General features: G+C 39.5%; 1 protein-coding gene across 1 annotated transcript in view; it reads right to left on the reverse strand.

Moving 5' to 3' along the window:
- The window catches only part of ppfibp2b (PPFIA binding protein 2b), a 108545-nt gene that overhangs the window by 30654 nt on the left and 62269 nt on the right, over window positions 1–15622 (reverse strand). The window contains 3 exon segments of the mRNA XM_051952775.1: window positions 1610–1702; window positions 2455–2661; window positions 11508–11708. Coding sequence (XP_051808735.1) covers window positions 1610–1702; window positions 2455–2661; window positions 11508–11708 — 501 coding nt within the window.

The raw sequence follows: 15622 nt of genomic DNA on the forward strand, positions 1-15622 counted from the left end.
GAAGGGGAATAAGAGAAGGAAGCAGCGCTGCAGGAAAATCATAAAAACGAACACAGGGAGGTGAGGAAGAGGAACAGGAAGTGGAATAAGAGGAACAGGAAGTAGAAATAAGAGGAACAGGAAATAGAAATAAGAGGAACAGGAAGTAGAAATAAGAGGAACAGGAAGTGGAAGAGGACGTGGAGGCACCTGTGCGCTCCGCCAGCGCTCCTCCCACTGCTGCTTCTCCAGCTGAGTTTGATCCACGGTCAGTTTGAGGCTGGACAGCTGAGTCATGAGCGACTGGTAACAAACATGGAGAGAGTAAGAGATGGAGAGCTGGAGGAAGCAGAGGATGAAGGAGGAAGAGGGAAGCAGAGAGGGTTAATAGAAGGAGGAGGGAGAGGAAGGAAGCAGCGTGAGCACAGAGAAAGCAATGACCGCCTTCACATTATTAGACAAGCTGTTAGCAGAAGAAATTAGTCTGGGTACACTTTCACAGCCAGACTCTTCAGGTGTTTGTCCCCAGTCAGATCCAGATAACGGAATATTTAGCATCTGCTGCTATGGATTCCCAAATTGATATCATTTTCCTCGATAAAACATATCTCAAGTACATTAATGTTATTAAAGTCAATCCAGAAATTGTGTTTCTGCATCTAAAATATGTTGCAGATTAGTTATACTACCTGGTTCTAGTACTTCCCATTGTTTAATATAGCGACCACTACAGGCAGAGGGCATTGTGGGAATTTAGCTATCGATGGGCACCATGACAAAGACTTATGTGGTAGTTAATGACTGGGATTGACTTGATTAATAACATGGGTCATTAGTAGTTGAGAAAATATTACAAATTGACAACTCTAGCATCTTAATTCAAATTGTGTTTTCCCTTTATGACACCTGTGTGACAACAGGTGGAACAAAGAATCAGGTTTGTGCCGATACTGATCAGATTGTAAATTGGATGTGCATCTGCTGTTGCTGAGTCACAAGGGGATGACATTTTCCTCAATAAAACACAGCTGAAGCACATTAAAGTGATTAAAATCAATCCAAAAATATCATGTATGCATCCAAAATGTACTATAGACCAGCTGTAGTACCTGGTTGTTCCACCAGGTGGAGACTCTTCCTGTTTAATACTGTAGAGACCAGAGGAGGCGTCGCTCAGACTACAGTTCATGTTAAAGCAGAGAGCATTGTGGGAGTTTAGCAGCAATGGGGCACCATGACAAAGACTAATGTGGTCTCTAATGACCTCCAGTCAGAGCTCATGGATTTCAGACAAACTGGGATTGAGTTGATTAATAATGCTGTCCATGTGTTTGGCACAGTGGGCGGACACAGGACAGGATTTCAGGAGAATAAAGAACTTTATACTGTTTGGACTTTGTCAATAGAAAGCAAATCAAAACTTCTCAAAGTCTGCAGCTTTTCGAACGCTTCATTAAATACAGCAAAGTTATCGCAGATGAAGAATGAACTGATTTTTCCATCCATACCAGTTGGATATGTAACACTAATGCAAACTGAATCTGTTTCTTTTTCGGCAGCTGTTCTTGATAAAACATATCGTATGACTTGTGTACTTCCATGTCAGCTTACAGACGGTTTAACTAAGTACCTTCGTAGCTCTGAGTTTCCTCTCATACTGGCTCTTCTCTCCCTCCAGTTCCTCCACTTTGTTCTTCAGCTGCTTCACTTCTTCAAGCAAATCCTGCCGAAAGACAACAGGAACACAAAACACAGCACCTATGAGTCCGTTTAAATCCAGATTCCAGAGTCTAACTCTATGAAATTTTGCTGGAAGTTTCCCGGAAATGTGAGAATCAACGGGAAGTTTGTCGACGTTTCTGGGTCATGCCAACACATAAAGGGGTTCAGACACAAGGTGGACATTCAGTGCAGTTATGAAGGTCTCCAGAGCTGCACAGCACAGTGGTTAATACAGGAAACAGCTCCTGAACAGACCCACAGCGTGCAGTTATCAACCATCTGCTGCCGTCTGAGGGAAACTTGTCACCAAACACCTGGTCAGAGCAGGACAAAGCCCGCCAGCGTTTGTTAGTAAATGAAGGAACCACCGTCATGCAAGCAAACCACCTCAAATCAAATGAAAGAAACACAAATTCTGGTCCAAACCCCGATTTAGAAGGAGCTACTCTACGTTCCAGATGTTTCCAGTACTTGAGGAGTTAAACAAAGAAGGATTCCTGCTGCTGTTTTCAAGGTTTTCAGTAACTCCTCAAACGTATGGAAGCATCTGGAGAAACCAACCGAAACCTCTGCAAGAACCAGAAGCCAACATCCTGCATCCAGACACACTAAAGAGAGGAGGTTAGTTTGATTCGGTGGAGGATTCCAAATACCGGGTGGTGTGTTCTGGTTAGAAGGGAGGAGAGAAGAGGAGAAGGAATGATGGGGAGGAGGAGGAGGGTAAGTTCATCCATCAAGTCTCCCTACGTGAACAGTCTTTCCTCCACTCTGGTTCTGGGCGTCAGAACCGGTCGAGCCGAGCTCGGAGCCGGTCGACCCAACCTGAGGGCCTCGGCCCTGGGCTCGGGGCTCTGCCTGCTGGGCCTCCTCCAGGGCCCGTTTCTCCTGGATGCGAGAGCTGATCTCCTCCTGAAACCTGCACATCTGCTCCTGGAGCTCACTGATGAGGTTTACAACACACTGGGAGGGACGGTGAGGAAAAGAAAGGAGGGATGGAGGAAAGTCAGAACTTTATGGTTAATCAAGTCAGTTCTGGGAATGGATGCTGCCTGGAAACTCAAAGAATACCAACAAAACATCTGAAAACACAAAAAAACACATCATCAGAGACGTCTTCATCAAGTTTTCTGCTCCATATCCTTTCTCAGTTATTCGGTATTTAATATCTTCAGATACTGAGTCCTAATCTGACACCATTTCCCCCAATAATACACACTTCAAGTACATTAAAGTTATTAAAAACAATCCAAGTCAAGCAATTTGCATAGATCAGGTTTAGGTTCATGATACCAGTCACAGTAAAAATGTTTGGCCCCCAATTCTGATGTTTTTTTAAAACAGATCCGGATATCCCTGACTAGTAACTTGCCTAAAAATAACTTCTGGATTAATAATGTTTTCTCATACATTTTATAATCTATCAGAGAAGCAAATGGGTGCACAGTCATATATCCATTAATCAAAAATAGAGAGAGCATTGTGGGGGTTTAGCTAGCAGTGGGCACCATGACAAAGACTTCTGAGATGGTTAATGACCTCCGAACTCGGCTTGGTTGTAGCAATGTTCTAAAGGCTGATACAGCAGGTCCTTGGTTTTCAATGTCCTCGACCTACAGCGTTTCGTGGTTACGTCTCCATCTCCCATGAATCTATTTAGAAAGCCTTGTTCCATCATTCCGACATACGGCGTTTGCGATGTTAAATTTAGTGCGGGAACAGGTTGGCGAGTGGAGTGGAGGAATACAGTTTTGTTTCCATTCTCTGGTTGTACACCACCTTGGAGTGCTGCATTCACTGACTTTTTACCCTAAGTCAGACTCTTCTGATGGCAGTGACTGATATGTTAGCTCAGGTGAGTGACATAGGTACATATGTGAGTTCCGACTTTCGGCAAAAATCGTGTTAACTTTTTGTCATTTTGGGTCTCATTTTTATCATTGTGTGTCTCCGTTTTGTAATTGGGTTTCATTTTGCCATTTTTGATTTTCTCATTTTGTGTCTTATTTTGCAATTTGTCTAATTTTCTTAATTTTGTCTTGCCTTTACCATTTTGTCTCATTTTTGTCATGTCTCGTTTTTGTCATTTTGTGTCTCCGTTTTTTAAATTGTGTCTCATTTTTGCCATTTTGTGTCTCATTCAGTTACAAATCCGTGCCGTAGGAATGGAATTCCTAACGTAAGTCTCGACCCCCGTGTATACAATGAAGCTGACTTTGTGTTCCAGACCATGAGTCAGTTGATGATAAACTGTGCTACGATTGGCAAATGATTGATTACTGATTGATAATGCAGCCGATAACTGAAGAAGCAAACTATTCAAAATTTACATCTTTAGCATCCAGAGGTAAATTTTGCTCTCCCTTTCTAACACCTGCGTGACAGCAGACGTAAACAAAGGATCAGGCTTTGGTTCACGTCGACACCCAGATGTTAAAGTCCATTCCAACATTCAACATAAACAGCAAAATGTGGAGCAGACACAATAAATGGCTGCTGAGTTACACAAACACACTATTTTTTGTAGTTTTATTTATATTTTTTTAGCTCATGCTGTTGGAATGAGTCAGTGCTGAGATGCAGGAGAAGCGTGACGTCTCCTCATGTTACACCGAGTGAAAACTATCCAGAGGAACTGTCAGTGTTTCTGCTCCACTTCTCCTCAGGTGTGATGATGATGAAGTTCACTCTCAGGTTACTGAGAGGTCAGTGGAGATCAGACAGTAAACTGAGGAGGAAACACCTTCTGTCAGCTCACATGGAGGTCAGGTAGCAACACCGGAATAAATGTGGCTGTAAATACTGAACTATTCATCTGTAGAAAGATGTTTCACCATGCTGAATGTATCTTCAACAACCTGATCCTCTGTTCACTCTTTCTGAGCCATTTGTTGTGCGTTTCTTGTGGTATCACTGCATATTTTTTACTTTTGTATCTAATTTTTGTCATTTTGTATCTAATTTTTGTCATTTTGTGTCTCATTTTTGCCATTTTGTGTCTCACTTTTGCCATTTTGTGTCTTATTTTCTTAATTTTATCTCGTTTTTGTCATTTTATGTCTCATTTTTGTCATTTTGTGTCTTATTTTTGATGTTTTGTGTCTCATTTTGGTCATTTCATGCATCTTATAGACAGTTTTATCTCTGTGTGTTCACTATGTGCCATTTATTTGGGTGTATTGTGTCTTAATTTGTCATTTTGTGTCTCTTTGTGGCTGTGTTGTCTCCATATATTATAGATATAACAGTAGAAAGATGTTTCACCATGCTGAATGTATTTCCAACAACGTGCTCCTCTGTTCACTGTTTCTGAGCCATGCTGCATTTATTTTATTCATCCAGTAGCTTAGATTTTCCTGTCAGTCTCTCTGTGGAAACACTGCCTGCAGTTCAACCTGAAAACTCCCTGAATGTTTCACAGCTGAATCAGTCGTGAATTTATTATTTATTAGATATTTTATAAGAATTGAGAAACTCTGAGGTCAACATTGTGCATCATGTTTCTGAGCGGCCACCACAGGCTCCAGAGATTTACAAATGTTTGGCTTTTAGGAGTAATGTCCCCACCCTGAGCCCCACGGTTATTATGGGATGCCTGAACTCTGGCCAAGTCTGGTTCCTGCAGAAACGAAGACATCATGCAGACCAACGTAAAGACACATCTGACTTTCCTGTTGGTTTTTATCCTACTTAAGGACTCTCTCAACCTCACGGCATCGTTTCATCGTTGAACCACATCATTCCTGAAGAGTTGTCATTTCAGCGTCTGGCGTGGTTTCCTGAGGTGAAAGTGTTCGGCCTCCAGGAATGTTTGGAGAAGATTCCTGCCATTCCTGAAGCCGTCCGACCGGAGCCTCGCAGCTGTTGCCGACCACAAACACAAACCCGACAGAAACGCAGCTGAACGCCTCAGAAACACCACAGCTGAGGATCTAATTACTAAAACAACGAAACAGCAACCTGTCAGGGTTCAAACAGACTGAAAAACCTGACACCAGATCAGTTTTACATCCAGCCTGGTGCCATAATTAAATACTAAATCAGGTTCTTTTCCTTCTATCTTGTTAAACCACAGAGTGAATCCTGTCTGCAGATAATTCTGGTTTCTTCTGGAGGTAAAAATGCTCCTATCATTGTCCCAAGATAATAAAAGGAGCAACTTGTTCAACACGCTGATATGAGCCTTAAAGTTTACCCAGAATGCACTTTTTAAAGCTGTTTCCAACTTTAGACAGATTTATTCAAAAATTGTTATAAACACTTGTTCCAAATGACAGGAAAGTCATCCAAAATCACATTAAAACTTGTCCAAAATTACTCAGAATTGTTCAGATTAACTGGACAGTTGTCAGTAAGTCTACTCTAGAACTTTCTCCAGTTGTCGGTAAGTCTACTCTAGAACTTTCTCCAGCTGTCGGTAGGTCTACTCTAGAACTTTCTCCAGTTGTCGGTAAGTCTACTCTAGAACTTTCTCCAGTTGTCGGTAGGTCTACTCTAGAGCTTTCTCCAGCTGTCGGTAGGTCTACTCTAGAACTTTCTCCGGTTGTCGGTAGGTCTACTCTAGAGCTTTCTCCAGCTGTCGGTAGGTCTACTCTAGAACTTTCTCCGGTTGTCGGTAGGTCTACTCTAGAACTTTCTCCGGTTGTCGGTAGGTCTACTCTAGAACTTTCTCCAGCTGTCGGTAGGTCTACTCTAGAACTTTCTCCAGTTGTCGGTAGGTCTACTCTAGAGCTTTCTCTAGCTGTCGGTAGGTCTACTCTAGAACTTTCTCCGGTTGTCGGTAGGTCTACTCTAGAGCTTTCTCCAGCTGTCGGTAGGTCTACTCTAGAACTTTCTCCGGTTGTCGGTAGGTCTACTCTAGAGCTTTCTCCAGTTGTCGGTAGGTCTACTCTAGAACTTTCTCCAGTTGTCGGTAGGTCTGCTCTGGAACTTTCTCCAGGTGTCGGTAGGTCTACTCTGGAACTTTCTCTAGTTGTCGGTAGGTCTACTCTAGAACTTTCTCCAGGGGATGCTCTCCTTTATGGACTTCAAGGACCTGGAATTCTGGAGATAATTACAGTTTGAGGGTAAAATTCAGATGGGGGGGGGCACTTCAGCTGCTCTGGATTTAAGTTTTATCTTTGAATAAAAGCCTCTTCCACCGTCCATCTGACTCCTTTATTTAGTAAAACCTGTCTCATTGGTATTAAAGACTTCAGAATCGTGCTTCCTGTTGGCCGCTGTTGAGCTGAACCAGGAGACAGATCACTCTGATGGTGCTGCAGGGTTTCCAGTGTGTTCACTTTGTGCTCGCTGGGCAGCAAACAATACTTTGACTGTTCACCCCGTCGCCTTCCATCTTCCAATCTGTCCGTCACCGTCGTTCACGTCTTCCCGTCTTCCGCTGATGTTTATCACGCTCGGCTGGCCCACTGTGGGCCTCGGCGTGTCGGAAATGCTGTTTATTCGATCCGACGCCCGGCCATAACTTTACAAATCCACACATGCAGCCGACCGAACCACACGAGCCTCAGCTTCGGTGTCCGCCGGTGCCGGCGGCAGCAGCTGGATGTCACAATGAACAAAGTCGGCACAAAGAAACCAGTGAAGACAAGAAATGACTGCTCAGCTGGACTCAGCAGCAGTGGAGGAGTGTGGGCGGTATTATCTGTGTGTTCTGGAGGTCGGATTGCTTCTACGAGGAATGCATCGATTTTCACTTTGAACCCATAACTGATTCTTTGTTAAAATGAATAAAATACAATGTTTCCATATGTTGATGTTTTTAACACAAACTATGTAGCACTAAGAACAGTGTACTGCAAGACTTAGACTTGTCTTATGTATTGTTTAGTCAGAGGCACAAGAGGCAAGAGACACAAAAATACCCCAAAGAGACACAAAATGACCACAGAGATACACAAAATGATCAGACACAAAATGACCACAAAGAGACACAAAATGACTAGAAAACAACTATAAAGAAACACAAAATGACCACAAAGAGACACAAAATGATCACAGAGACACAAAATGACCACAAAACAAATATAAAGAAACACAAAATGACCACAAAGATGCACAAATTGATCACAGACACAAAATGACCACAAATAGACACAAAATGACTAGAAAACAACTATAAAGAAACACAATATGACCACAAAGAGACACAGAATAACCACAGAGAGACACAAAATGACCACAAATAGACACAAAATGACTAGAAAACAACTATAAAGAAACACAATATGACCACAAAGAGACACAGAATAACCACAGAGAGACACAAAATGACCACAATATAGCCACAAATTTAGACAAAATAACCACAAAGAAACCAGTGAAGAGTGAAAGCAACGCCAGGTTTTCAAAAGTCTCCATTCTAAACATCCTAAAATAAAAGCTGGTCTTCTGCTCGACTGTCTGAATGAGGCTTTGAGGTGGCTCTTTTTTATTGCAGGGTTTTCTTGGCAGTTTCTGTGTGGCAACATCTACAGAAGTGTTGTTGAAACTGTGTGGAAACGCTCTGATGTGTCCCAGCTTGTTTCAGATCCAGACACTTCTCTTTATTCGCTCTGCCAGGCAGCTGATGCTGGGTTTGTCTTTTTATGATCTGGTGACAGAGCGACCAAGACAGCAGGACCATCCTTCATCCACTCAACGCTGCCACAGTTCTGTGGGAAACTCTCCCACTGTTGATTGTTTCAGTTGGAAAACCAAACCTGAAAGACGACAACTGAAACAACCGACTGTGGTTTTGAAGTTTCTGCTGAAAAGTGAAACCGTTTGTCACAAGCAGTTAAGAGAAGCAGATTGTTTAGACTTGTTTTGAACCCTTATAACCTCAAAATTCAGTTTCTGTTTCATGTTTTCAAGGTAATAGGCTCTCAGATTCTTAACCTCTGAATCCTGTTGGTGAGTTTAAAAGACCGACTATGTTTAAAGAAACAACAAAACGACACTATTTATCAGAGTCAGAAACTGTAAAAACAATTTGTCTATAACTATTGCTACCACAGTGTTTGGTTCTGTAATGAAAATAAATCAAATCTAAGCCTTAAAATGTAATATTTAATGACGAAAATTAGACACAAAATGACAAAACAGACAAAATGGCAAAACCAAAGCTTTCTTGAGCGGCATTTTAGGTCGTTTTCATTATTAATTCCTCTACTTTTTGTGAAATGTAGTTTTTCTCTGATGTGTCCTTTAACTGTCTTTAAATTAGAGTTTTCTGCATGTCTTGTACAGTTTTTATCCCATAGTAGGTTCTCCAAAAATAAATGTACATATGAGCTGATCTATGTATAAAACACATCAACAGTCCAGGTTTTGTCCTCCCTGTGTGAACCCCCAGTGCCTCTACAACGACCTCCAGCTGATAACAGATCTGAGCATCAAACACGCCTTCCACCAATCAGTGGATCAGCTGTAAACGGCCGACAGGTGAGTTCACACAAACAGCAGATCAAACAAATCCAACAGTCCTTTCTCTGTTCATTTTCAAACTGTATCTAATTTTAGAAATGTATTTATACCAGTACAGTAAACTTGGATTAAACAGTTTTATATGCTATTATTATTCACAGTTACAAGTTTTTAATGTTGTTTAATCCTCCTGTTGTCCTCATTTACAGGCACCAAAAAATATTGTTCACTTGTCTGACAAAAAATTAAAAATTCAGAAAAAAATTCCCCAAATGTATAAAAATTAGCAAAATCTTCAGGTAGAAATTTCCAAAAAAATTCCTTAAAAGTTTTTGTTTTAAAAAAATATCCCCAAATTTGGCAAGAAATAAAAACTTAAAAAAATAAGAATACTAAAAAAATAATAAAAATAATATATAAATTGTAAATATTTTCAAAAAAATTTATACAAATCTTCCAAAAAAAAAACCTAAAACTGTGATTACATATAAATTAAGTTCTAAACTTTTCTTTAAGAACATTCAGAAAAAATAAACCACAATCCGGATTTGCCGGATTTTGGCTGATTTTTATGTGAATACTTTTTTTTCCCACCAAAAAATGTTCAAAAATTTCCCAAACATGTTGAAAATGTGGAAGTTTTCTCCACACTTTAAAACGGGTCAGTTTGACCTGCAGGGCGACATTAAGGTTAACATTACAGGAGTAAATTCACATTTTCCTTTTTGTAATTTTCCTCAGACTTTTACTTCAGAAATACAGGAAAACCCTGCAAAATAAGAAGGTAAAATTCTGTGACTCTGCAGATTTCCTTTACAGTCCACCTTAAAGTGAACATTAGTGTTTTTTTCTAGTAGCTCTGTCTCTACCACACGAAGGTCATCTGTTTTCCTTCAGTATGGTGTAAAAATGGTAGAAAACCCAGAGGAAAAGGACACACAGCTCCACTGTTTAACCTCTAACAAACTCAGTTTACAACCACAGTGAGAGTTAAAGAGTGGATCTGACCGATGACGGCAATTTAAACCAGAATCATTTGGAATACTTCATCTCTCTGCAATTTCTCTTCCCAAACATTCTAACGGGGACACTTCGGTCTGGGAAAGCATCTATTTTGGTTAGTGTTGTGGAGGCTTACCGACCACAGCGGCCAGTAGTGAATGTTGTTAGCGTTCCTCGTTGACTCAGAGAAAACCAGATAAACAACTGAAATGAATCCTCACATGGCAGGTCTCAATGTTCCTGATGGAACATGATCAGTTTAAAGCAAGAGAGACATAAAATAACAACTACTTTAGCTTATGTGTAGTTACAGTACAGATATGGGTAGAATAAGGACCGCCTGACTATGAATTATTGCAATAATACTGATAAAATATCTGGATTGTCTGATGGATTTGCATTTTGGAGTTGTGAGAAGTATTGGTGGAGAATGCGGGCATTTTTTACGCGACAGTCTGAGTCGAGGTTTATCTTTTCATGACATTTGGTTTAGTTGTTTCTGTTCTTACTTTGGACTTACAGTATATATCTGGGATGCAATTAAGACAGCCTGACTATGAATTATTGAAATAATATTGCTAAAATATTTGTATTGTCTGACAAATTTGCATTTTTAAGTTGCGCTAAGTGTTGGTGGAGATTGCGGGCGTTTTTGCACCGGCTGGTCCAAGCTGAGGTTTATCTTTTCATGACATTTGATTTAGTTGTTCCTGTTTTTACTTTGCAGTTATTAAAACCTCACATAACAAACCTATATTCTGTTGCTATGACCTTCGTAGGCTGTAACTCCCTGTACTTGACATTGATTGGTTGGTAGAAGACTGAAAACATTGTCATCCAGGTCATTGTTAAAAGCAAAGTCTGATTGGTCAATGCACCGTGTTTTTTATATTATTAAATGTAAGGCTTTGTTTACAACTGTGGCAGTTTATTTATCTCCATTAACATTCTCTCTGAACATACATGGAGAGTTTTTTTTGACTTCATATAACATCTTCGCACAATATTTCAATTAAAAACTCCTCTCTCAGTATGGCTAAACAGCTTATTTTAATTTCTTTTTTATAATGAAAACAAAAGCCCAATGCTGTTTCTGTCTAATCCACTTCATTAGGTGTGATCACAGTGATGTGAGCATGTTGAGTGGCTGCCAGTAAGAGCAGAGATATTAAAGGGGAGCTATAATAAATACCCTTAATCTGTGCTCTGGTGTTGGCTTAGGCCCGCTGCCCTGTGTGTTGTGGTTTGCATTTATCCTGCTTGAATTCAACACGACAGCATGTGAGGAGGGAAACTTGTTGTTAATCCCCACACCACAGATTCAGCACTTTTTCTCTTTTGCAGCATCAGCTCAGCAAAAACACACAGAAACTCTGAGGTTTTTTGGCTTTTCCTACCTCTGCTTTGTTCTGGTTGCTGTCAGCGGCGTCGGCGTCCTGCTGCCGAACGTCCTGCTGCCGAACGTCCTGCTGCCGAACGTCCTGCTGCCGAACGTCCGGCTGCTTCTCCTCCATACCGACCAGCTTCAGCTTCAGGTAGGACACCTCGTCCATCAGGTCCAGCTTCTGGCTCTCCAGAGAAGTTCTGCTAATCAGCTCCTGGTTAAAAACAACACATGTTCTGTGTGAGTCTGAAGCTGCTTTCACAGTCGACAGTGTTAGAACAACGTCACCCACAGATATCAGCAGGGAGGAAGCATGTTGGTCCACTGGGCTCAGCGTTGTTCCCACAGTAAGACCGGCCGGCGGGGCCCACAGAGCTAAATATACTCAGACACAGGCCTGCTACGACTCTATTAATATAACGCTGGGCTTCTTTGGTATGAGAGAGAAGAAGAAAGCATCGAGGACAAGCCCTGAACTGGACGTGACGTCTGTTTCTATCAGCTACTTTCAATTCCTCATCCTCATTCCTCTTTCCAAACTCAAACTTGAGTCACTGGATCGTTGTTGTTGAAGCCTCGGACGTCCAGATAAAACATTTCAGAGGAAAACCAACAAGTTTGATCAACCAGGTTCAGGTGGGTCATTCTAATCTGAAAAGGAAATCCTCCCTCACCTCCTCAGAACATCTGGTTCTTCATCTCCAGTAACTTTATTACTGATCAGAGTTCTACCTTCAGACTGTGGAGTCCATAGAGGTGGGTCCAGATTTATCACTTTTTAATGGACTTTTTCCATCATTTCTGAGCCTCAGAACTTCATCAGTCCAGCAGAGAGAACCATGACATTTAGGAGGAGAAACACATCTGAGTTCTGGTAAAAACTGACACTTGATCAGTTTAAATCCATCCAGGTCTCTCAGTCTAAACACACAATCTGGTTTTGTTCATTTTTTCTGCCACCAACTCTGAGCATCAAAACCCTGAAACAACTAAAATGTGGTGCAATATGACCAAAACTGATGCACAATGAATGCAAAAAGATGCAAAACAACCAAAATGTCACACAAAGTGACCAAAATATGACAGAAAATAACTGAATGTGAGAGAAAAACACCACAAAAAGACAGAAAACAACTAGGATGTGACGCAAAATGACCAAAAAGTGACGTAAAATGAACACGAAAAGATCACTACAAAACAATCACATCCATACAGATGTCAAAGGTTAGACTAAATCTATTTTTTCAAATTTTTTAGTAATTTTGGACAACTCAAACAACATCTTGAACAATAGTGAGTAACTTTAAAAGTAATTAAACTTTAAAAAGTGTATTCTGGGCAAACTTTCATGGCTCATAGCAGCATGTTGGTAGGTGTTGGTCAGAACAAGTTTTAGCAAAATAAAAACTAACTGTGATTTTTCTTTCATTTTGGACAGATTTTCGTATGATTTTGAACAAACACTGAGTCCATTTGGACAAATTTTGGACATATTTGGGTGATTTTGGGTAATTATTGTGTCCCTTTGAAGATGTTTTTAAATCATTTGGGACAGCTTTTGAGTCAAACGATTTTCAAGTCATTTTGGGTGATTTAAATGACATTTTGAACAATATTGACTACCTTTAAACGTAATTAAACTTGAAAAAGCGCATTCTTGGTAAACTTTAAAGGGGGACTTCGGTTTTTTTCAACCTGGGGTCTGTTTTCATGTCATTTCATACATGTGAGTGATGGAGAAATGAATTTTTGACATAGCTCCAGTATTTAGCCAGGCAGGCAGCTTAGCAGCTCAGCTAGCAGCTCAGCTAGCAGCTCAGCTAGTGAAAAGTATGGGGCAACTTGTCAAAGTCCGCCCTAACGTGCTTTTTTCCCCACACTGACCGGCTCAGATAGTCTCAATGAGTGTCCCACAACATACTAGAGATGAGAAGTGAACAAAAACCTCCACATTACCTGGTGATCACTCTTTGTTGTGGTCTGTATCCAAATCTCAGGACGCTAGAAAGCAAATCTTGTTCCGAAATCGCGCGATAGCTCGGTGGGGGATAACAGACTTACAGCTGTTTCTGTTTCCCCCACCGGTGTTTTGGCGCGAGCTATCGTGCGATTTTGGACTTTGACACGGGGGGGGGTCATACTTTTCGCTAGCCGAGCTGCTAGCTGAGCTGCTAAGCTGCCTGCCTGGCTAAATACTGGAGCTATGTCGAAAATTCATTTCTCCATCACTCACATGTATGAAATGACATGAAAACAGACCCCAGGTTGAAAAAAACCGAAGTCCCCCTCGAAGGCTCATATCAGCATGTTGATGGCTGGTTGTCTGTTTTCAGTGACTGGATGGAACTTGTTTTAGGAAAAAGGTCAGTTTCCTGTCTGAGTCTGAGTCAGACCAACTGACTCATTAACAGGAATGTAAGTCGTAGATTGTTGTGTCAGACTTTGGTGATGTTGAAGGTGGAGTAAAACCAAACTCAACACCTTCCAGTTCCTCCCTTCAGCCTACACAGTTTCAAAACTTTAACTGGAACAAACGCAGAGAAAATGATCACTGGTGGATGTTTCTGTCAAAGCAACAGACCTCTTATGTGTGAAAAATAGTGTATATTTACAGAAAATTGATTAAAATATTAAAATGAACAACTTAAAGCTTGGTTTTTGGTGGATTTTTACGACTTTATAGAGGTTTTTTTTCTCCCTGACACTGATTTAGGGACAGAATCAGATCTATTTTTAACAAAGCTGCTGATAATTCTACTACTAAACGATTAAAAGAGATCATCAAACTATTTCCTCTGTTGTTTTCTGAGACTAACTTGCTGGAAAATCGCTCTCAATGTGACCTCGATGTAACATAACTCAGCATTAAAGCAGAATTATCGCCTGCTGGTCGAGTTTCTCTGCCAAACATTAAAGCTGCAGTCCACGTCTGACTAGATTTATAGTAAATGCAGTGAAGACGGTGAAGGAGTTCTTAAGTCTCTTTTGTACTGTAAATTTCTAAAACAATTTATAGTTTATTTGTAAACTTTTGCTTCATTTTATTATGGATAACAACAACTTTAAATGACAGAAAAATGTGTGTATTTTACATTAAATTGTTAAAAAAGGTAAATAAATGATAGTTCATATTTTACACAGTAAAATGACATATTTTATTGTATATAAATCAGCAAACAATTTATTTGTTTTACAGATATTTGGCATTATTAGAAAGAACAGTGTATTTTTATCAATGAATAAATTATAATTTTACAGGTGATAGCGAGTAAAAAGGCAGAAAAAATGTAAATAATGTTAAAAATCTTTCTAAAAACCCTTTGACCATGAATCTATGCAATTTATTAAAATGTATTAAAATCCGTGAAAAAACCCACAGTTTTACAGATATTTGTTTTCTGAAAGTAATCTAATGTAAATTAAGGATTTTAAAATATCAAATAATTGAATCATTTTTAAAATGTTTTTTTCACATTTTCCACATGGACAGTAACAATTTAAAATTATATTTTTTTTCATTAATTTCTATGTTAACTTTAAACTTTACATTAAATTGTAAAAAAAGGTATTTTTATAAATGATATTTTATTCTTTTGCTGTGCAAAATTACACTATATTTTACTGTATTTAAATCAGCAAAAAATATCACTATTTAACAGGTAATTGACATTATTTGAAAGAAAAACAGTAATTTTATTAATGAATAAAAATTACTTGCAGGCAGTAGTGAGAAAAATAAAAAAAACGGGAAGCATTCGTATTAATTTACATGTTGACCATAAAAAAACAGGGCAAAGCTGTAAATAATGTTAAAGCTCTGTATTTTTCTAAACAGTATTTTCTTCTTTTAGAACCTTTTGATTATGGATGTGTTCATATTTAAAAAATGTATTCAAATTAAAAAAATATATTTTTCAGATATTTACTATTTTCTGAAAGCAACATGTATATTAAATATTTAAAAGTGGTAAATAATTATTACTCATTGTACAAATTTCCCCTGTTTTATTCTGAAAATATCTAGTAAAATCACACTAAACAAGCATTATTTTAATTTTTAAAAAAGTCTTGGTTATAGTTTTAGAGTGAGCTCAAACTGAGGGCAAAGATCGCTCGAAGATTTTTACA

Source organism: Acanthochromis polyacanthus, chromosome 8 (assembly GCF_021347895.1).
Source record: "Acanthochromis polyacanthus isolate Apoly-LR-REF ecotype Palm Island chromosome 8, KAUST_Apoly_ChrSc, whole genome shotgun sequence".
NCBI classification, from domain to species: Eukaryota; Metazoa; Chordata; class Actinopteri; family Pomacentridae; genus Acanthochromis; species Acanthochromis polyacanthus.